This window comes from Cyprinodon variegatus, unplaced genomic scaffold (genome assembly GCF_000732505.1).
Source record: "Cyprinodon variegatus isolate N-32 unplaced genomic scaffold, C_variegatus-1.0 Scaffold19, whole genome shotgun sequence".
In the NCBI taxonomy this organism is placed as follows: Eukaryota; Metazoa; Chordata; class Actinopteri; order Cyprinodontiformes; family Cyprinodontidae; genus Cyprinodon; species Cyprinodon variegatus.
In genome coordinates this window covers 1,752,267-1,776,927 of record NW_015150472.1, presented here as the reverse complement: position 1 = coordinate 1,776,927, position 24,661 = coordinate 1,752,267, and the positions used below count along the sequence as shown (strand labels likewise).

Sequence of the window (24,661 nt, the reverse complement as noted above, 5' to 3'; positions counted from 1 at the left end):
ATATAAACAACAAATTATATGTGCTTTCTTACTAACGCCACCTGCAGAATTGAAGGTGTAGTGCAGTTTTTCTAAAGTTGATTTAAATAAATGTACCTGGGCATTTTAGAGTAATAAGAATAGCAGGCAAACAGATTCCTTTTGCATTCCTATTTCCCAGCTAAATATAATCCTGGGGCTTTAAATCCTGGGGCTTAGGCATAGAGAGACTGTGAAATGCCAGAGCATATTGAATAAAAATCTGACGACCTTTGCCATTAAACCGAAGACAGGATCTTAAATCAGGAAAATTATATTGTTTGGACATTTATATTGCATTGTGTGTCAACTTAGATTAATCATCTCTACATGCCTACAAATTAACTGGAATGCAGTTGCTCATATTTTAACAGGCTAAAAGATATTTAAAAGACACTTCTCCATTAGCGTCGCTCAACCAGCTCCCAGTCCATATTGAAGTAGTTTCTAAGGTTGTTGGAGTTGTTCCATATTTTGACAGTGAAGGGTAAACAGCGGGTCCATGGTGGCGTTCGCAGGAGTCATGGAGAATGTGGAACAGTTTTGATGCAAAATGCCACTTTGTGAAGGATTTTTCCCTTTAAATAATACATTTATTATAATGTTTGCTTTAGATTTTTTCCCCATATTTACCAGGCATGCTCATATGTGTAGAGAGCACTGTATAGTAGAACATTATGTTGTTTCCTGAATCATATTGATAAACACTAAAAAGTTCTTCAGTTATTGCTTCATAGTCAATATCTGTTTTATCTTCTTGCATCAGTCATCAAGTAGCGTGATTTCAAAACTTCTGCAAAATAGTTTTTTTTTTCTTTCTTGTAACACTTCTTCCTCTATTCAAAAGAATTTGATTCTGCAGACTGTAGAGCACATTCCCTCTTTACATGGTATTAACTGAATTATCATATTGTTATGTTAAAGATTGGAGTGATTTCAACATTGAAACCTTTAAAAACAATAAAACTCATACACCTAGCTAAAATGAAAATCTCATGTGTGTCAGATTTAATTGAGCATGTCTTACAACAAGGAGGAATTTCCTTGTGTGATACGTTAGATATCTCATTGTGGGTGTTCATCTTTGTGTGAGCACCCATGGGCTTGCACCCGGGTAATTGCTGCAGCGTGCCTGTACTGCATATTAATTGAAGTTCTGTCATACTTAAAATGTTAAATGTGTTAGATCCGAGCTGGATTTGTATAATGGTAAATCATAAGGCAATTTTCCTAGACGCCTAGAGCTCAAGCACGGTGAGACCAAATCAAAGAATATGTTGGTGTAAAAGCATGTTCATATATATATATATATATATATATATATGAATATATATATATATATATATATATGAATATAAAAATGCCAAGTAAAACACAAAGGTGTGAGGTGAAATTGTCTCATTTGTGTTTGAAATGGTGCAACTTTGAAGCTTTGAGTGAAGTAATTGGATGGAGTTAACCACTATAGTCTATGATTTTTTTTTATCTGCGTCAATAATCTCCTTGTTCCTATTAATGGAGACGTATTTGAATTGTTTACCTTATCAATATTATTAGTTTTGGTTGAAAATATTTATTTGAATAGAATTCTATTTACGTTTATTTTCTGTCTCTTTGTTTTAAATTGCAATATATTCCAATTTGATCATTAGAAATACATATTTAGTCAAGTTTTCAGACGTATAAAAAAACTGCAGTAAGTTTACTCTTAAAAAACACTGCTGTTATTCAACCTTAAAAACATCTTCATGTTAAATATTTTCTTCAGTAAAGAATGACTTTCTACAAGTAGCTTTTGGCAGCCTTTAAAAGCCTTTTTTTGGATGAAGATCCTTATTAGGTTTAGTCAAAATGAAGTAATTTCATATGTGAAAGTTTTATTTAGTTTTTTGTCCACGATAACTCAAAAAAGTTTTAGTCTACTATTAGTCTGATTAAGACTTTTTTTGTCAATATATTTGCTATTCATCTTATGATGTGTTTGAACACATCAGTTCAAACTGCATACTTGTTTTTTTTATTTTTCAGCTTGTTTTCTCTGCCGATAAAATGCCAAAAAGTACTGTTTAGCACACAAAACATTTTTTAATTGGAACTACAACTTGGTACAGCAGAAGAAATGCACATTCAATCAGGTGATCATCACCCTGTCCCTATAATCATCTCTGCATGCAGTTCTTCCCTCATTCATTTTCCCTCTTGCTAACTCTTTTACTTTTCTATGAGGAGCTCATATATGTCAAAAGCTGGTAGAAAAAACACTCTGAAGCAGGAAGCTTAGTTATTTATAAAAACCCGATGATTAATTATTAAAACTGATTTTAACTAGTTCCACAAGCATGCATAAAGGTCACCGATCAAATTTAACCAATGCTGCCATGATCACAAACCAACCCAGTACAACAGTTATGAATAGATCGATACATTATATCACAGCTACTCATAGGAAATCACAGAAATGTTCAGCTCTTCTGTGCCCGTTAGCCATGACAGTGTTAACAGTAGCTGTCATGGTTTTGGGATACTTTTTAAACAAAATTTTGACTCAAGGAGGACTTGATCCAAATGTATGTCCAAAATGTTCAGGTTTTTATTTCCATAAACCTTTTCCTTTAGATTTACAGACACAGTATGCACTAGCTTGTGCTGGATGTCACACATCTCAATGTAATTGCTGAGGTTGTAATGTGACAATATGTGAAAAAGCTTAAGGGACATGAAAACTTTAGCAAGACCTTGTTTTATTTCTAATATTTAAAGATGGCAGACCCTGTTTAGAATGCTATACTCTGCGATACTGTTGTTGTCCACATGATGCTTAGCGTAAATATGTCACAGTTACGCCATCTAAAGTGTTAACAAAGAGAAATGATTATCCCCAAGAGAATAACAGATTTTTTGATGGCTTGCTGTCAGTAGAGAGAAAGTAAAGCATTGCACCCCTTAGGTCTCTCACTCCGTTTTTTATGGCAGAGGTCAGAGACTTGCATTGGGCACCACCAGCACATCATTCTGACTGATTTCCTCGACACTTTCTAGGGAATTGTCATCGCCCAGGTCAATGTCTAAACTTTCCCATGCATCAACATATATTGTAATCGACTCCATTTGTAATTCCTCCAGAGATCCGGCACTGGGCTGTAGCTCTGATGGCTGCCAAAAGCAATAAAGTCTCACAGACATGACCCCCATTGTAAACAAGTCCTCTCTCTAGAGGGTCAGGTGCAGGAAGTTTTTTTCCTCTCCTTTTTTTTGTCTTTCTGTTTTACCTTCACATCCATTTATATTGTTTAACTTCAAATTGAATAGTATTGCATACAGTCAAATAAAAATACCTCACAGTTAAATGTATGATTTTAAGCTTCCTTTTATTCATGGCTTTAATATTTATTGTACATTAAAGCTTAATGATGAAAGGAAAAGGAGAAGAAAACAGAAAAAAAAGAAGATTTAATGTTACTTGTGCACAGTTAAACTTGTATATTAATTCAGGCGGTGCGTGTGCCAATTGTTTATTTTCCAGTATAATTCAACAGCTATCTCTTAGATATTTGTGTGATGCTAAATAATTCAACATAACATATGTTGTAAATATTTAGAATTCGATAAATGACTCAAACTTCTTACTTATTTATGCCGCTGTGACAAAGCAAGAAGTCAGTCTTCTGACATGTGAATACTGAACAGTAATGTTAATAGATTACTCTCGACCACCAACACTCCCCCCTCTTCTTTGTTTATGCTGTCCATTAAATTTTCTAATTTGCCACTTTCTCCTGCCTGCTGTTTGCAACATCGCATGATCCAAGATAATCAGAAAGAACAATGAGACTGCTGTGCAACAGCAACGATATTGCTCTCTCCACTGCAACTTGAGAGGCTTAGACTCCTACTGAAATGGGAGCACAGACTGTTGTTTATTTGTGTTGATTTCACCTGTCCTTCTACTGGATATCCAATTTACTTTAAATACGACTGAAAATGAAAGACACCGGTTTTTTTATGCTAAAACTTTGACTTTTATGTGATGCATAGAACTAAAACATTCATTTTATGCATCCTACCATGTGCAAAACCTCTTCCAGGTTGCTCCCTCATTTCGTTCTGTGCTGCATATGCAAGGAGGGTCATGAGAGATTTGAGGGGGAGGCGTCATGCTGGGTCGAGATTGCTTTTAACCCTGAGGTTCCATGGGGCAACGTTTCATCTGCAATAAAGTTCCTTCCGGTCCCCACACCATGAGCCTGACACAGCTTTCAGGATAAGAAGAATATATACTAGTTACTTTTTTAGGGCGCCTCTGAAACCTGCTGTTGTACATCTGGTAGAATAACAAACACTGTCTTGAGTGGATGCAATCAGATCTGGTGCCCACTGCATACTTTTAGAATAGCATAGCTGTCCTCTATAAAATTGATGGATCATATTGTGAAAATACTGAGGTAAATTGCTAGTTTACTTTTTTCCCTGTAGTTTTAAAACCTTCACATAGAATTAAAATCACAAAATTTGAAGAAAAATGACAATTCCAATACATTCAGTCTAAGAAAAGTATGTATAACAGTTTAATGGTATGATAAGTTTTGGACTATCTACACAAATATTCTCTAACTTGATTTCATCTTTAATTTTAGTAAAAAAAAAAAAAAAAAAGGAATTCTTTAAATTCCTTGCTTTTCTGTATTTTGTTTAGAGTAATTATTCTTTAAATTTAGTAGAAGTTATACTGGTACATTCACACTTAATGTGATTCCAGTGACCAGAACGAGTATATTTACCCCTATGTAGAGGTGCGTTTAGGTTCTATTTGTCGGCCGTCTTGCAGTGCATTACTTAGACAAATGGATAGGTTTCCTGCAGAAGCAGAAATACAGTGTCTGTAGTTGGTATCCCTGAAGCTGAGTCATCCACCAATCCAGGACAGCAGGTCCTCAAACTGGTTCCTGGAGAGACAGAACTACCTCTGAAAGTGGCTTTCATCCCGACACAGCTACCGAGGTAGGTACTGTAGTGGTACTCTCCAAACTGGCTTAGCTTCTGAAGAATCTGGTGAACCCAGGGAGGCCAAAGTTTGCAGCTTTATTAGGTTTTCCCTAATGAGAAAGCATTTTAAGTGAGTGGCTCAGTAAAAACCAGGTCCGCCATATTGAGATAAAACCTGCAAGCAGCAGATAGAAGCTCATCTGATTTGATGATGTGGTGAAGGACAGGAGTGGAACAAATTACATGGCGATGTGTCAAATGAGCGGAGGTATCTGAATACGTTCAAAAAGTCCTTGAAATTGTGTTTGATGTGAACACACCATAACAGGATGATATGAGCTAATAATTGAATAAGGAGTCCCACCGTTCCAGAACAATCTGTGAGTTTCTTGCAGCTCGTATTTTTTAATTTTTACTAATTAGTGACTTTTTTGTTTGCATGATGCACCAGATGAGTTTTGGTATTTTAAAGTATTAGCACTCTAACAATTTGGTCTTTCTAGTAAAACGAGGAAAGGTTGGTATTTTGGCCAGCAGTGTACAGCAATAGGTGTGGGTGGGGAAGTGCATTAATACCCTACTTTTTGTCGATTCTATTAGGAAGACTTCAAACTATATTGAAAGCTTTGAAGTAGTTTCTTTTAGAAATGATATACATTTTTACAAAAATCTAAGCACATTTCTTACTTTGACTTCACCAAGGTAAGAGATGCATTTATGAAATACCTGCACTTTTAGATTTATGTACCATCTCACCTGAATTCAAAAAAGTGTGTATATTATTTGAAGATTTTGCCTTAAAGTGTAAAAAGAAAAATTAATGATTTTTCTTGTATCCTAAGGCAGCACTGAAAGAACACTCTGCTTGACAAACTGGAATTATTTGTCTATAAATCAAAAAGAAAATTGCCCCTTTTACAAATTACAGAACAGAAAATTGACATGTTAACATTACGGTGGTTGATTTGGTATTGTGAGCTACACAGTGTGTTTCTCTGACACTTTATTTGAGTGGTACAAGGCAAGCATAATGTGTTCTGTCTTTATCTTGTTTTTTCCCCTTTTTCCCTCCTTTAGGAATGAGGAATGTGCCAACAGCTAGTGTTACAGACCTCATATCAATAAATATGTTAAGTTAGAATCTTGTCTTTCAAATTGCCTTTTGTCCTCCCTGCTCTCCTCTTTGTCCCCCATACATCATGTAGCCTTGCGGTTGTATCCGTGCGGCATGTCTGTTAAAAGACCATGCAGCTCTTCCTCGCAGCCATTACCAGATAGTCCAACCCCACTTGTCCTCTGTTTCTCCTCTGATCTACCTCATATATTCAGGAGACTCTCATGTTTCCCCCTTTTTTTTCTTGGAAATTGGAAAATAATTTTTGTTGTAGATTTACTAATTACATCCTTAAGGATTTGATGCTAGATTATGCAAACAAGTAATTACCTCAAAAATGAACTCATAATACATGCCTAATGTAGCTCTAGAAAGTGGTAACAAGCCTATGAACATATACAATATGGCGTAAAAAAAATTGATATGTCTGGGTAAGGAGTTCAGTTCCTATATTTGTGTCAATGTGTCTCACACTGGGCAGCTCCCGTGTAAACAATAGTCTGTTCGGAAGTCCCATAGCTGTGCTCTGATCCTGTTAACAGCTCCCTTGAAACACCAGTCCTGCTTTGCCTCAGCCACTATTTCTTGGCTACAGTAGTTACTATAATCACTGTTTCAGCCAAACCATTACTCAGTACTATCACTCAGGCCTCAAGCTACTATAATACTACTATCAGAAGGCACAGTGCCTGACAAAGACCTCCCAGCAGCTCTGTGTGAATGTAATTGTCTCTTTTCTTGCATCATCAGCCCACCTCTCTTGCTTGTTCGCTTCCCCCTTTTCACCATTAGTGAAGCTAAGATCACAGTGGCAAAGCACATGGATCTCAGAGGCCCTATCAGTGGAGAAACAGGCTATGTGAGACTGTGTTTTGCTCAGTGTCATTCCCTGGAGTGGAGTTTACGGGAATTGGGGAGGAGGGGCTGGGAATCTCCCAGTCTTTCTACCCAGGCAGCTAGCTGTAAAGTCCAATAATGACGGAGAGCTCTGGCTTCAGTCTCGCTGAATTAGAGCTAAAATGTTTGTATCTGGTAGGAATGTGTCTGTAAATCAATTCTGTAAGATTGCATTTTGAGGTTGGAGATGGTTTGAGAACAAACTAATCTACTTTTATTTATCGTCTGGAACAAAACTAAGACTCAAACTGAACTTTGATACTTAGATAAAGAAAGATGAAGATCTTACCGTGGATGCATCTGATGAGATCAGACTATTATTTCCAGAGCTGTTTGTGTTGCTTTGCGTTTCAAATGAAGTCAAACAAATAAATGTATCTATAGATAAACTCAAAATTGTTAATGCCGCTGTCAGATTTAGATGCTGAATTTTATTCAGCAAATAAGTTGAGTTTTTAAAACAAGTGAGAGGCATCTATAACAAGGTTTTAAAACAAATCACTACTTTTTTAATGCGCTGTATTGAAATTCATGATATCATATTTCAAATATTATTACTCTGCAACTGTCCGGGGTGTAACCACCTTTTTGCCCATTTGATTATATATAATGTAATGTTTTTATATTTAATTATCAAATTGAACTATTGAGGAAAAAAATTATATATATATATATAATATACACTACTCTGTGTGCCAGTTTTAGGTATTCATTGACAAATCCTGTAAAGGTATTTATGTTGAATCCATGTGTATGTGCATCAATAAAACTATCCTCTTAACTGCAACCTAAACATGGTTTCCTCATCCATGGTCCTGTCCCGTCTGATCCCATTAGACACTTCTAGCTGTTTGAAGTTTCTACTTGAAAGGCCTAATCTGAATACTGTGGATTTCACAGCTACTCTGCAAACAGTGATTACAGACTGATTAATGAGCCAAAGCAGACACAACTACACACTGTAGCCGCTCAAAGATACACACACAGACGCAGGCTTTCTAGGCCACACACAAATTGAGTTTACTGTAGTCAGTTTGTCGCAACACTCAGTCTGCCCCAGTCGCAGCTGGTTTTCCTTTAAATGCAGCCTTTGCATGGCTTTGTGTTAAATTTATTAGAGTGTTGTTGTTTTGTTTTTTTATTTCCAGTAAATCCAAATATTGATAACAATCTATTGTCTTTTCTGTTTTGTTGTCATGTTCTGTTTTGCAGTGTCTGCTGAAATCCTGAAGAGCAGTCTGGCCACAATGGAGCGACAGATTCAGAAACTTGAGAACGACATTGAGAATTTCCCTAAAACGGATGACCCCCAAGATAAGTTTGTAGAAAAGATGTCCATATCCTTTTTAACCTAATGGTTCTCACACATCTGCACTATTATATTTCATTTGCACTGAATGACATTATTTAATGTGGTTACAGTAGTATTGCTTAAGTTGCATGTTTGTTTTCTGGCCAGCACTGTTGTGCTGTTTGTCGCTTGGTGGGATAGGTGACACCCAGGGGAATGTAGGGGGAATGGATCTGAATGCTTTACTGCAAAATGTTGATCAGATCTCCCTTTTCATTTCTTCCTGTGTCCCAAGAGCGAAAATCGTGCCCATGGCTATTTTTACTTCACCTTGCTACTGATGCCTGTCCCCAGAGGGCCTCTAATAGGGGCTTCTAGCCCCCTCACACCATCTTATCGCCTATCCCTGATTTCATCTTTTGACCGGCCACACAAGCCTCTCCACAGAACCATCTTTCCTTGTGGCACTGCTCCTGTTTTGATAACAGAGTGCTTTACTCTAGCCCAGGCATCTCTACTCCTGCCAAAATTAAATTAGCCTTGTCCCTGATTTTTTTTCAACATCCTCTCTGAAAAGAAAAGGTCCTCAACCTGCAGGTTTGATCAATGGACAAAATCAAATTTTGTGTCAACACCCAGAGGTTAGGTTCCCTTACATTAGAAATAATAAAAAAAAACATTAAAACACTCTCCAGGATCATTTTTGTGGCTTCTAACATAATAACAAGAATGATAAAAAAAATTAAGAGAAAGGTGAGTGGGTGTAATCATACTCTAGATGCTAAAATATAACCTGATACATGCTTCCATTAGTCTTGTATTTATTTACACGTTGAGTGGTATGAGAGTGATATTCTAAAATCAAATAAATGGCTTTAAATCCCTCCTAAAAAGGACTTAAAGTGATGAAATGGAAACTAATGAATAAACGTCAACTTCCACATGGCTGCTAGTGGTTCAGGAACAGAGCTTGCAAGCAGGAAAGCTGCTCTGCCCACTGATACCAGTATTGATTCCCTGAATCCTTGGAGAAATGGAGACTGGAGTGAGAGGAAATGGTGAGGTGTAGATTTACTGCAGTATGGCTCTCTTTCACTGTCTGGAGCTCCTCCCTAGAGGTAAGCAGTGAGAAGCCAGCTGGTCATGACCTGAAAACACTCTGCTACCCTTCTTCTCCCAATCCGACCTACATGGTCTGGTATTAAAAGCTTAGAAAGCTTTTGAGGTGTCTGATATTTTTTCTTCCATTTAAAAAATACATGTATTGATGATAGTTTTAGTATAGAGGGTTGTTGTTTTTCTTTTTTTTTTTTTTTTTATCTCTTTAGAATTTAGGCCAACAAGTTTAATTTGGATCAACATTGAACAAACTGTTCTACAGCTTACTAATAAGATTCGCAGTGGGGCAAATAAATATTTAGTCAGCCACTGATTTTGCAAGTTCTTTTACTTAGAAAGATGAGAGAGGTCTATAAAGTTCATGACGGTGCTCAACTACGAGAGACAAAATGAGAAAACTAAATAGAGGGAATCACAGTAGGATTTTTAAATAATTTATTTAGTGAATTATAGTGGAAAAATATGTGTTTGCCCCCCCAAAAAAAGCAAGATGTCTGGCCTTCACAGACCTGTAGTAACTGCTTCTGTACTGCTTTTGTTTCCTGTATTATTGGCCCCTGTTGTTACTCATTATTGTATAAAAAAAAACACTTGTCCACATTCTCAAACAGTCTGACTAAAAACTCAATCATGGCTAATTCCAAAGAACTGTTGAAAGAAGTAGACCTGCACCAGGCTGGGAAGAGTGAACAGTAGGAGCAAATGTAAGAAAATGGAAGATATACAAGACCATTGATAATCTTCCTCTCTCTGGGGCCCCATATAAGAGCTCACACCATGGGGTCAAAATGATAATGAGAACAGTGAGCAAAAATCCAAGAACTAGAAGTATGAAGGGACCTGATGAATGACCTGCAGAGAGCTGGAACCAGAGGAACAAAGGCTACCATCAGTAACACTCTACACCGAGAGGGACTCACATCCTTCAATGCCAGCCCCCCCACCCCCACCCCACACAAGCCAGTACAGTCTAGGACCGTCAGAGCATATGGATGATCTAGAAGAGAATGAGGAGAATATCATGTGGACAGATGGAACCAAAATAGAACTTTTTGGCACCAACTCAACGTGTCGTGTTTAGGTATAATAATGAATGGGTTGCATCCCATAAACTCCATAACATGGAGGTGGAAACATCATGTTTTGTTTAGCTTTTACTTTTTTTTTTTTTCTTCTGTGAAATAACAGGATGACTGATCTGTGATAAGGGAATAATGAACAAAGCCATGAATGGTGAGATTTTAAACATAAGCCTGCTTCCATCGATGAGAGTATTGAATATGGCTGGTTCTTCCAGCTTTACAATGATTTCAAACAAACCGCCTTGGTAACAAAGGACTGATTATGTTAAAAGCACTTCAAGGTCTTGGAGTGGTCTAGCCAGTTTCCGGACTTCAACCCCATAGAATCATTCTGGAGGGAGTTGAAAGTCCTTGTTGCTTAGCGACAGCCTTGAAACATCACTGCCCTAGACATCTGCATATGAAGGAATTGACCAACATACCAGCTACAGTGTGAGCAAACCTGGTGAAGACTTACAGGAACTGTTGGACCTCTGTCATTCCCAACAATGCTTCTGCTCCAAAGTGCTGAGGATAATTTTTGTTATTGACTTAATAATTATTTTTAAAATATGTTCTTTAAAAAAAGCCTACAATGTTAAANGAAGATATACAAGACCATTGATAATCTTCCTCTCTCTGGGGCCCCATATAAGAGCTCACACCATGGGGTCAAAATGATAATGAGAACAGTGAGCAAAAATCCAAGAACTAGAAGTATGAAGGGACCTGATGAATGACCTGCAGAGAGCTGGAACCAGAGGAACAAAGGCTACCATCAGTAACACTCTACACCGAGAGGGACTCACATCCTTCAATGCCAGCCCCCCCACCCCCACCCCACACAAGCCAGTACAGTCTAGGACCGTCAGAGCATATGGATGATCTAGAAGAGAATGAGGAGAATATCATGTGGACAGATGGAACCAAAATAGAACTTTTTGGCACCAACTCAACGTGTCGTGTTTAGGTATAATAATGAATGGGTTGCATCCCATAAACTCCATAACATGGAGGTGGAAACATCATGTTTTGTTTAGCTTTTACTTTTTTTTTTTTTCTTCTGTGAAATAACAGGATGACTGATCTGTGATAAGGGAATAATGAACAAAGCCATGAATGGTGACATTTTAAACATAAGCCTGCTTCCATCGATGAGAGTATTGAATATGGCTGGTTCTTCCAGCTTTACAATGATTTCAAACAAACCGCCTTGGTAACAAAGGACTGATTATGTTAAAAGCACTTCAAGGTCTTGGAGTGGTCTAGCCAGTTTCCGGACTTCAACCCCATAGAATCATTCTGGAGGGAGTTGAAAGTCCTTGTTGCTTAGCGACAGCCTTGAAACATCACTGCCCTAGACATCTGCATATGAAGGAATTGACCAACATACCAGCTACAGTGTGAGCAAACCTGGTGAAGACTTACAGGAACTGTTGGACCTCTGTCATTCCCAACAATGCTTCTGCTCCAAAGTGCTGAGGATAATTTTTGTTATTGACTTAATAATTATTTTTAAAATATGTTCTTTAAAAAAAGCCTACAATGTTAAATTCCTGGGTATCTTTTAAATTTATTTTGTCTAATAGTTGATTTGTCCCTATAAATAAATTTGCTTTTTCCTTTCTTTTTAAGTTGGAGAACTTGCACAATCAGTAACTGACTAAATACTTTTTAGCCCACTTTACGTGGATGCTAAACTTGGCCTTATATTTTAATTCCACTATTATATCTGCTTGAAATAAGGAAAAAGTCAGCAGACAGAATTATGTAGTTTTAAAAATTCAGGAGATTAAATCATGCTCTAATAAAACTGATAAAATGTCGCTAAACAAATAGATTTTTTACCTGCTATTCCTGTTTCTGATATTGGAAAGTTAAATGTTTTTTTTTTTTTGCTTCCCTCAGTCTATTGGCACAATTCCAAACCTCATTATGCTCCCATGTCTCTCAGACATAATTTCAGCTAATTAAAGTGGGCTGCATCTGCCATCTTTAGCATTTTTGTGTCCATTTCAGTGGTGAAAAAACATGATTGCAGGTTAATTTGAAAACAAGTTTAACTGACAAAAACCACTAATTTCCTCTTGGTTTGATGATATCTCTCTGAAACCAGGTAACTCTGTCAAGTGTTGGCTTTTTAGTCAACTGAGAATACAACAAAACAAAAATGAAACCAATTGATATAGTCATGTCCGTCATGTTAACTTTTGAATTTCTCTCAGCTTTAAAAATATGCACTCCCTGTTATTTAATTTTTTTATAGTTCAAATTACATTTCTTGATTTTATTGCCTTGACTGTAGGAGGAAAGGCAACAGTAAATATTATACTTGTTACTTTATCTCTTAGATACAGTAGATTTGTTTTATTAGTCTCACCAGTTTATGTTGCGCTCCATGAGTTTTGATGTGACACAGCTGGTAAATGTGAAACATGTGATGTGTCCATGTAAGAGATTAACAGCAACTTTTCTTCATTGTACAGGTGATGTACTTAATAGTGATAGTTATGTCTTTCATCCACAAACATTAACTGTTTTTGGAGTTATCTGGAAATGTGCTAAATGTGGTTCAGTGTGGTGGGGTCTTGGAATCTCTTGGTTCACAGTTTAGAAAGGAAAAAACTTTAAAAAGAAAGAAACAAAAAAACCTTAGAGCATTTTGCTCCCTATATTCATGTATTTCAAAAGCTCTGCCAACAGCTGTCTTGGCTGCCTTAAGTTTTTCTAAACCAAATGTTATGTGAGATGCTATTTCAGTTTTCAAGCTATTTGGCATTGTAGTAGCGATGGGCCCATGTAAGGGAAACTAAAATGGTAGTTTGGGTTCATAATGGAATGCAGTGCCTTACCTTAAAGGGAGCAGTAGGAGATCTTTCCTGACACTTTTTTCATCATGTGGCTTAAAGATCTCCCCACAGCCGCTTAGCCAGCAGGGAAATAGAAGGTCTGGAAGGGAAACTAAAATAATTGGTCCTCGCTACAGTTAGAAATCAATGAATAACCCCAACCAATCACAAAAGACGGTTCGTTGTACACGATTGGTTCCTGACACGTCAATCATGATCGTCTGCTTGTCCTACCCCTGTGAACGTACCCTGACACATGAATGAATTGACCCCCCGTCACCGGGTCGGGTTCGGTTGCTCTGTCCCCAGCCCCGGAGCTCACAGCTCGGTTCTGCTGCAAAATCCCAGACGATTTTGAAATTCCCCTCCGGACATTTTTGTAGGTATGAAAAGTAGGACATGTCCGGGAGAAAGAGGTTGTCTGGTCCCCCTATTCACACCTAAAGCAGCAACAGCAGCAAAAACATGTGTGCTGCTTAATTTTTGATGCTTGAACAAGTTTAGTTCTGATGCGCAGCTGAAGTATCTCTGCTGCTCTGTAGAAAATGTGTCTGATGCGCGTTGGGCGGAGCTACCCATTCCTTTCTAGTAGTTGGAATCTATTTTGAAGTGAGAAAGTCCACCTAAAAATATGGTCAGTGCAGTCAGTTCATCCAGATTACCATCCTGCCTTCAAATATTATTTCTGTTGGAACCGCACAGACCCCATACACCGGCGGTTCTCTGTCACTAAGAATCCCATTCAACAGCAGCCAATGCCCCAGTCACCTCCTCGCTGTTTGCCACATGTACATAATCTAAACTGCAAGCACCAGGATAATAAAAGCGAACATGTTTTTCCGGCAGATTTCGGCATTTTATGTTAATTTAGGCGTTAATAAACTGTTTCAGAGGAGTGATCATAGTGCTCTGCATCAGCGCTGCAGACAGCATGCAGGTTCATGTGTTTTGAAGGCGTGGTTTCGAGGGGTGGTCTGAAGGGAGAGGCATGGTTGTGTATGTTCAAAAAATAGCTTGCTGGAACCGTTTTTCCAAGATCTCCTACAGCACCTTTCACTCAAGTTGTTGAAAAATGTCCAAATTTAGTGTATTCCATAACTGACCAAGGATAGAAAACAAACACATAAAATTATTTCATTATCTGCCTACCCATCCTGTTATCTTAGGTAGACAACTTCATAGTCTATTACTGGTTCAGACCAAATACTTTTTTGAGTATCAAGGGCATTTGGTTTATATGCAAAGTCTTTGCCCGTCAAGGGATGTCGAGAAGTCTTGTAGCATGTTTGGACCGTTTGGCACCTCACATCTGGAAGTATTTGAAGCATAGGGCATGATGTATTGTGAGCATTTCAAATGTTGACAGGCCTCAAAGCTCAGGAATTACAAAAGAACAGTTTTAGCCTGGTGCGGCATGTCAACCAATGAGAGGAGCGGATCTGGAAAATATATTTTTTTCGTATCATTGTGATTGTGATTTTTCTTTGCACTAACCATGTAGGAGTTTTAATCGAGATTTTCATTCTTTTCCTGACCTTGAAATCTTGCTTTTCAAAAGTCCACTGTCACAAGATCTTACTGTTGCATGAAAAAGTGCTTAAAAAGTGCTTTATTTTACTTGAATAACTGCAACTCTCTGGTTCCTTTGGTGTAATGGTAAACTCGTTAGACGTATTACTACCACCTAAAGGGGCGGAGAGATAAAGTCAATTTCTTACTTGTGAAATGTAGAATAATCAAAATCGATTGTCAGTTAAATTAATTAAAAACCAGGAAAATGATTTTTTTATGTGCAAGGACAAGTGAGAATACTTCAACCTTCAAGCAAAACAATTTATAATTATTACCTACATTAAATGTTAAAATCTGTTAAAATGTCAAAATTTGCATGTGAAAAATTTTTGGATTTTTTTAGTCTGGCACCTGCAATTTTTGATCACATACTGAAAAACAGTTTTTCACTTTCAGCCGCCATGGACGGAAGTGGAAAAGCCCAGACTGATTGGATAGCATACTGGTGTGGGGAGGTCCACCACTGGATAGTAGTACAGACTATTTAAAAGTAGGATCATAATCCTGATGGGCTTACATGGATGATGTTTTAAGGTGTATTTAAAGAAAACACACAAAAAAAAAATACTCACAAACAAGACCCACAATGTGCGTCAGTGCTGCTTGCACACACTTTGCTCAGTGTGCTTTGTAATTCTGACTTCATTGTGCACAAGTATCCTAGATGAGGCATTAGAAACACACTTTAATCCAAGAATGCAGAATTTAGCTATTAGGGCCAATGTAAACCAAAAACATTTATCAACATGCTATAGAAAATATTTTAGTCTACAGTAAGTAGCTTCATATATTCTTGTGCACCCTCTAAAAAATCACTCAAACAAAAAATTTGTCCTCATATGTTATTTTGTGTTCTTAACTGTAGTGACTAAAGGAAGCTAATAAGCTAATACGTAGAAAAAATACAGACTTAAAAGACCTGCTTATTCATAGAAGGTTTAAGTTGCGCTATTATAAACAAGTCAGGGACTGCACCCCTCCTCTTTATTCATCTCTCCACTTTATTGATCCATTTTATTGCATTGTGTGACCTCTGCCTAATATAAGGCCTATTTGTTGCTTGCTGTTGTTTATACCGGGTGTTGTTGTCACCACATTTTGCACCGGGGTTCTGTGAGGATCAGCATTTCAATTTGGCTGTATGAATGTATCTGGTGCATTGAGCAAATTAAAAACCTCCTTTGACCTCCAACATTTCCTCTGAGCCTCAGTGATGCACCACATGAACAATGACTTTTTGGAACAAGGCTACTGTTTATTTGAGATTGACAGTTCCATTGCCCGAGGAGAGATGGAAGAGTTAAAGTAAAGATCCTTTCTTAAACTTTGTCCAGGAATGAAAAAAAAAGGATGTTGGTTCTTTGAAGCATGACAGATGGAAGAACAACAGCAGCTAAAAGTCATGCATTTAATGCTTGAGCAACCCTGAAAAAGTTAAGTGAAGCTCTGTTGTCTTGACTGTTGTGGCCTGTGATGAATGAGACAGTCTTTGCTAAGGTGTGCATTAGAGAATGAGGGAGGCAATGAAATGGAGGAGTAATTTACAATGCATTTAGATAATTAGTTGTTATTTATGCATTGTGAATGATGGTTTTAAATGATAAAGAAATATCATATAATAATTCCTACTTATAATTAATGACATAAAAAAAATGTATTTTTTCTCCTTTTTATTTATTTTTTATTTTATTTTCCTTCTCTAGATAATTTTCAAGCAAAAAGTAAATTTAGGAAGTTGTCAAATGACTTTATTACCCTTTAGTTAAAGTTTTTACCTGAAATAATAGCAGCAAAAATACCAAAAGAAAGAAAAAGACTTACCAGAAGCACTCCATTTGACTTTATTGATACATTTTTCTCTTTCCATTACTGTAATGTATGCAAATTACTGAATGGAGTGTTTGTTCAGCAGTTTAGTGATCTCTATCTGTCAGAAGTAATGGGGGGCAAGATAGGCCCTACAGTTGAGGCAGAATCCCCCTGAGAGCCTTATTTCACTGCAGAGGCTATAGCTCTCACATGCACCATCACACACACACTCACACATGTAGAAATGTGTTTTTGCTGCTGGAAGCTAGAGAGAAGAGTAGAGGGGGACTCTGTATACTAGAATATTGATGTAGTGAGGTGGCTCGATGGGGGGCTATAAGAGAGTGAGCAGAAGCTTGATGAATGCTCGGACATGTCTAATACATCTCACTGTGCTGCACTTAATGACTTAACCCAACATATTGATATTCAGCTTAACCTTTTATTTCCCTGAATACCAGAGTCAAAGCTTTTCTTTGTTTCTACTCAGTGAGTAACAAAAAGCTGTAGAGAGGGAGGAACCATGAAGCTGTCTTTAATTTTGTTTGAAATGAGCAACAGTAGTAGGGTAGTAGGGTATTACTTTAGGTCTACAGGGTGGAGTTTGTTTCAAGCAGCCTGTTGAAATCGCAACATGTTGATAAAAGTCTTCCAGGTGAAAGTACTGTTGCAGTCCTTGATTATACAGCCTTTCATTTAGCAAACTGTCTTCCAGAGGAGACACCAAGGAGCCATCCTAATGGATAGGTGCCCAAACAATCCTAAATTACTTATTTCGATGCAGAGGAGCAGTTACTGGACTCTGAGCTTTAAGCTCTATCTCTAAAGCCCCCCCCACCCAACCTTTCTACAATAAATTGTAGTAATTGATCCAACCACCCATTTTGAAAAACATAGTAAAATGCTTAAACTCCTTTTTTTTAAACTCAGCAACAAACCACTTTGTGCATTGAAGTTTCTTGGCCTACAGATCCCAACAGAACCAATTAATTAGCAAAAAGCAAAGATGAGAACCTGAGATTCCCAAACCAGACTCCCTCCTGTTCACAAATACACCTCAAGATCAAGTTCATTAACACCTTTAACAGGATTCATGACAAGCAGCATCCCTGGTGGGGTCCAGCTGAGTATCAGAACAAGCTTGACTTTGCACTGAGAATACACACGCTGCTCTTGATTTGATATGATTAGAGGACTGGATAGCCTTTGAAAGCATCTGTCTGGACCAAATTATAATCTCATGGGACTACAGAAAAGCTTTGGTGAATGAAGAATGTGAGAAACATATTTGGACAATCAAGCTCCAAATTTCGGCCCACTAGGCAGGAATAAAATCATATTTTCTGAATCTGGAGTTTGAATCTGAATAAACTGATCTACAAGCTACTGAAGTTACAGGTGGCCATTTATGCTCCTTATGACATGTTTCAGATGTTTCTCAGCCTTGATATACCTGCATCAATTTGCATATTTTCCACAGCCAGTCTGAAAGTGCTACTAATGACCCTTTCATTTACTGTAAATCTAGTGTTGAAGCGGGGTAATACTTAAAATATGCTGTACAGAAAACCCTGATGACTTAAAATAACTTCCCCTGCTCTATATTTTGAAGTTATTATAGCAGAGATAAAGCTTTAGTTAACAGTCACTGAAACTGTGTGTCAGCTTATGAATTAGATCAGAAAAACGGACTGTGCTTTTTTGTGCTTGCTGCACTACATAAGTAGTCATCAATTTTAACTCAAGAGTTTAGTTAGACTTAGTCATTGTTTTTTTTGTTTTTTTTTATTGTTTGTTTGCACTTAAACTGCCATTTTCTGTGAACTAGAACAGTTTTGATGATCTAGTTTATTACTTAACTGGCACTTTCAGAGCCAAACACCAGTAGCTGGTTCTTTGAGCAGCGGTACACATTTTGCTATGATACTGATACCTACTATTTGAAAGTCCACCCACATTGGGTCATGAGAGATGCCCTTTTTATTAGCCCTGAGGGGGGCTTGTAATACTACCTCTATGTTTTAAAAACCTAGAAAAAGATTCACACAGGGTCCTCGTTTCTGATTTTCCTTACTCTTAAAAGCAAGACCTTCACTGTAATAAGTTTATGGATGGAGAAAACATCACATAACTGGCTGGCATAATTGGCTGGAGGTTGGTTTGTGCAGAGGTACCAATTATGAAATCAAGACTGTAAGATGTTCTATTTGCAGTTGGTTGATTGTAAGTGGAAGAAACACCTACATTAGTTCTGCAAGTAAACTCTACTGTTTGGAAGTTTCAATCCAATGAAAAAAAAAAACACAAATTCTAGCATATTTCTTTTACATTTTTGTCGTACTTACAAGTGACCATCCGCCGAAGTTCTTGCGAGTTCTTGAATAGGCTCCCCCTAGCATTTTGAAAGGAAGCTGCTGTTGCAGAAGCATACCAGCAAAACTGGTTTGCGACCAAACGCAAGCGACATTTGATGTGTCCGGTTGCAGAAGTATAATCCGCCCTTAAGGAGTGAGTAACTTTCTGCAGAACAATTTGTTCAGTGTGAGCCCAGTGTATGGCCGGCACAGCCAGGTATGAGGTGTAGTGTGGCATTTAACACAGTATAGAAGGCATCCTCTAAACCAAACTTTATGTATCAAAATTCTTTCATCAGATATTAACGTTATTTATCGTCTCAAACATTTCAGTGAAACAACGTAGAAGCATAAAAAAACTGTAGAGCTACATATTTTCATTTCAGTTCATATGTTGAACAAGGTGTATTGTAGCGGATTCATTTGGTTTATTTCTTTTATGTTTGGTATTTGATAAAAGTAGGTCAACTCATGCTAGAAGCACTTTCAGTAAGTACCAATATTTTCTTTAAAAAAAAAACAAAAAAACAACAACCCTTCCCCACTAACTCCTTTGCATAATGTTAGCATTTTCTCTGAACCGCCACCTTCTTTTAAACCCCCTTCCTCAACACTGATATGTGTGTTTCTCCCTGCTAATGAAATGCACTGTAAACTGCTTGGCCAATTAAGCAAAGCACAGTCGAACTGCATCGTCTTTTAATTACAAAGAAAAAAAAAAAAGGCCATGGAAACAACTTTAAATAAATTCAGGTTCTTTAACAGTCCCATCTCCTGCCTGACTTCTGCAAATGACTGCTAAAAATCAAGTAAGAAAAGGCGATGCAAAAAAAAGTTGCACTTCAAAATAATTAGTTATGTTTCATAATTAGTTATGTTTCATAATGAATAATGCATTGTTGAGGTAAAAATTAAAAAGTCACACTTTTTAATGGGTATCAACTGGATGAACACTTGCTGAATTCAAAGGTGAGACCTGATAACTCTATTGTATTTTACTTAAAAGATAAAATTCAGCTATAATTAATTGTTTTTAACATTCATATGTGTCATCTTCTCATGTGTGATCAAGCTGCCATTGCTCTTCATCTCTGTATTTGGTGCTACAGTGGAAAGAAGTATATGAATGAACATTAAAAAAAATAAAACTCAAGGAATGTGTTTTTTAGATGTGTTTGCAACCACCAACTCTTAAGAATGGTGTTTGCAAGCACATCTCAAGGAATGTGTTTTTTAGATGTGCTTGCAACCAACAGCTCTTAAGAATGGTGTGCTTTGCAAAGGGAATACTTTGTTATTAAATCAACTGAGTCGTAGCCGCTACAGACAAATTATCTAATCAGCTACATGGTGCAATGCAAGCTTTGCATTGCTTAAGGGCCTAATCTAACAAACTTCAAGACACCAACACGGGCTACAATTTCATCACTTTCGAGCTGCGTTCATTTTTTTAAAGTAAATTCAATAAAACTCTTATAAAGGACTGTTATTCATTATTTACTGGATGTTGCCTTATTTCAAATATAAAATTCCAAACGGGAGATTAAATTAAACTAACATACAAGGCGCCATTACAAAATAACAGGTATTCTTTGGAGAAACTAATAATGCATAGTTATGAATAAACAAATTAGGCCATTAATATACAACACACAAACACAGAGCAGGGTTTAGTGAGGGGTGTCTGCAGTCTCAGAATCTGCAGAAAGTAATTGTTGCGCTGTTTGGCAGTTAGACAAAAGCTTCTTCATGTTTTATTGCTGTATTGTCATAATTAGAAGGAAAACTGAGAGAAAAGTTTAAAATGACAGAAGAAAGCAAAAAAATGGACGAGAAACTTTACAATCAGCATCAAAGACTTAATAGGAAACATCTTTCCGACAAGGCAAGGTTTATTTTCTGTACGTGGAACATTTCAGCAGCATAATTCAAAGTGCTGGGCATGAGAGGAAAAAGAAAAGTATATTGCAGTGTTGTCAAGGCAACACAAAATATTAAAAAGAATAAAAATAAATAATTAACATAAGAAGTTTAATAAAAAAAAATAAAATGATTGATGAAAAAACAAATAGAAAGGAACGAGCACCACTTTGAGTTCATGGTATGAGTAGAACCATGCTATGAAAAATTCACCCCTTTCCAGTGTTGTTTCCATCCGGTGTGTTTCCAGTGATGACGATGAAGAAATCATTTCGTTAATGCTCCTTTTTTTATGACGACAATAAAAACTGACGAGCTTAACATGCCAAAATTGCCATAGTTGAAAGAAGAATGTGTTTGTTCTTTGCTTTTTTAGAGCAATGAAGATTTTATTGATCTGTGTGTTATGCATAATTCATAGTAGATCAGGAAGTGTTTGATTTTGAGTCGAAACCTTGTATGTCTAAAAACATTCCTTTACTGTACATTTTGTTAGCTTATATGTCAGCTATATTAACCTATATTAAACTTAAACTAGATGTGCTATTTTCACAGCTTTTGTGAGACACTTTTTTATAAAGTAGGGCATTCATTCATAAAAGTTTATTTAAATTCTATAAATCAAAGTTTTCTGCCCAAACAACAATGATGAACTGCATGGCAGTTGCATTCTATACCCAGTTATTGTAGTATCTAGGCAAGAGCTGTCAGTCTGGTAAAGGTTAACTTTTTTACAACATAAAACTAGACTTAAACCTTTATAAGTTTTAGTCGACCAAAACCGTCTAAAACTATCACATATCGTAATGACTAAAATGCGACTAAAGCTAATACGTTTTTGTCGTGGCTGTCAAGAGGAAACTGCACCTTTCACCTTTGAAATATAAAGGAAAAATAGTTACATCAAACACTTCTTATGATTGATGACCAACTTGAGAGGGGAAACCCTTCAAGCGATTTTGACTTGCAGGGTGCATAAGACATTGTAGATTTCCTGTACTCGCAAAAATTTAAATGAACTGTAAACTGTGACCCCAATACTAACCTATCCCTTACCCCCAACCTTAAACCTAAACAAACACTAGGAAACATGTCACCATGCAGTACCAACAATGTCTTTGTAGGGTAGAAATTTCATGTGTGTCACATGACACAATGCATGAAACCTGTAATGCACCCTGTGCATCAGTATATAATGAGGGGCAGCCCCATGACATCAGTATCGCAGTACACACAGGGAGTTATTAGCAAGTATCAATAGTTGACGAGTTTGGGGGGTCAACATGTTGCTTCTTCCACAAAATTCTCTATTGAATTAAAGTCAGAAATCTGAAAGTTAAGAAGAAAGGTAATGGAAAAAATTTAAGATTTATTTAAATCCAAATGTCCCAAAGGTATGAATAATGTTGGGTTTAACTCTGCTGTAATTCTGCCTTTAAAACTGTGAACCTTCCCAGCTGCCCTCAGGTCCCCAGGGTGCCTGTACCACAGTCATGGTCCATAATAAGTAAAAGATGCTTCCCTGTAGGCTTTATTCTCCTAACTCTCGGGATTAATTAAAGACCTGCCTCTGCTAACCTGAGGGGTCTGGATGGCACATAACTCAAAAGCAAAGCACACAAATGCTTCAGACTAATACTATTTAAGGTTTTAGAAACAGTAAAAGAGTGTTTTACACATACAATTAGAATTTTAGCTCAAGCTTAATTTAAAGCTATGGTTTAAGTCAGATGTGGGAGCACAAGCCAGACAGATAACATGTTTAGTCCATAATTTTAAATTATACAAATGCTGTATTGTGCAAATAAAATAAATAATTTTTACTTTGTAAAAGAACAACAATCTCCAAAACTTGTAAAAAGGAAAAGTTATTGGAGCAAAACTTGTCCAACCTATTATTCCCAATGCCATGAGAGGGAATTTCCTTACTGTTTGGCAAACAGTGTCTTGTTAGACTATGACACTTGGCCCCATGAAACGGCTCTGTTTACCGGTAGAGTAAGATTGCCACTCTCTAGAGCCCAGAGGAGGTGTGGCATGAAGCAAAAAGATTCTCCCTTGATGTACTTGGGACCTTTGGCTTCAGACTAAACAAGTGTCACATTCCTCTGATATGGTTTCCATGCCCTGCCAGTCCTGCAGGGAGTCCTCTGGGATGTGTCATGTCCTGTAGGTGTTCAAGCCAGCTAACCTGCTCACTAAAACACAATCTGAGACACTGTCAATCTCATGACTTCTTCTAAGACTTAACTTAAGTAGTCAACAGTGATATGTGTCAAGTTGATAAGTCTTGGGTATTCGTCATGCTATAATAGTGAATTATTTGTTTAGATGATCTGTTTTATTTAGTCTTTCTGTGTGTGTTGTTCAGCAGTTGTATAGCTCTCAGACTATTGACATAGGTCTCTGCTGATTATTTCTGCTCTACTGAAATTCAGACTTAAGAACCCATCGGCAGAGGCTCCAATCTGCACCTCATTACTTCCCCAAAAGGCCTGGGCTTAGTGCTGGGTAATAGACACAGGCCCAACCGCCCTCATTTGTCATGGGCTCCTGGGTTTACTGCAAAGCCCCCCATGAGCACTTGTTGCCGAGCTTTAATCCCACAGTAGACACCAGCCATCCTTTTCTGCTTAGCTATCCTGGCTTTCCAGCGTCATGGCTCATGATTTCACTTTCATTTGATGTTTTAATGAAATTCTTCAGACGCAGGTGAATGGTGAGCCCCATTGTTCGCAAATTATTCTATCAAATCCAAGCAGAGGAGAAACGTGACCAGAGTTATTTGTCAAGTAAATAAGACCTTGAAAGGTTTTACAACATTTTGAGGGTGGGAATCCACAATATACCATAGTCAGAGTGCATTTGCAAAGAGAAATGTCATGCTCCAGGTACACCAAAATACTATACCAGTTTGTTTAGCTTCTGTTATAAAGCACTGTAGTTAAAATAAAAATACATAAATAAATAAATAAATAAATAAAAGAAAGAAAAATAAACCACAGTAGTGGAACATCATCATCAGCTGACCTGGCTGTTAAAGGCTCATTTTGTCAGTCCTTGACAGATACTTCTGGGTTTCTTGGTGAAAATTGTTTAAGCATCAGTAGGGTAGCCCACCAACAACCCAAAAAGTAGAAAGTTGATAGGAAATTATATTTTCCTATCTACTTTAATATTTTACTGTTTACTATAACCTGGCAGTCTGCTGACCTATAATACATTGGGTTTTCTCTCCAGTGCCCTACTTACTCCCATTTTTGATTAGTATCACCTGTTTTAAATCCAATTAATAGTTTTTATTAATAGATTAATGAACCATGATCATATCAACCCACTGGAGTAGTGTGAATATAAGCCTTCACTTATACCTATTCCTTTTTTGAAAAGTATTGAGTAATAGAATTGTGTTTAATCTAGTCTCGTCATAATGTTAATTTACTGAGAAAAATAAATCTAATCAGTTAGCTTTCTTCTATAACTCAAAAGCCTGCCCATTTGACACTGTGCTCTGCACAATTACCAGATGCCATTCATACTGCGCATCGTTGCCAGGAACATGTAGTATTATGGAAATGTACCATAAATTAAATAGTACATTTATACCTTATGTAGCCATATTGGGCCTAAATTTTAAATATTACTATACCATAATAATTTCATAAAACCTAATG

The 24,661-nt window shown here is 37.1% G+C and overlaps 1 protein-coding gene across 5 annotated transcripts in view; it reads left to right on the top strand.

Moving 5' to 3' along the window:
* diaph2 (diaphanous related formin 2) overlaps positions 1 to 24,661 on the top strand; it is a 497,594-nt gene that overhangs the window by 329,847 nt on the left and 143,086 nt on the right. For all 5 annotated transcript variants that reach the window (XM_015388892.1, XM_015388885.1, XM_015388900.1 and 2 more), the window contains one exon: positions 8,225 to 8,349. In XM_015388892.1, coding sequence (XP_015244378.1) covers positions 8,225 to 8,349 — 125 coding nt within the window. The remainder of the gene's footprint in view (positions 1 to 8,224; positions 8,350 to 24,661) is intronic.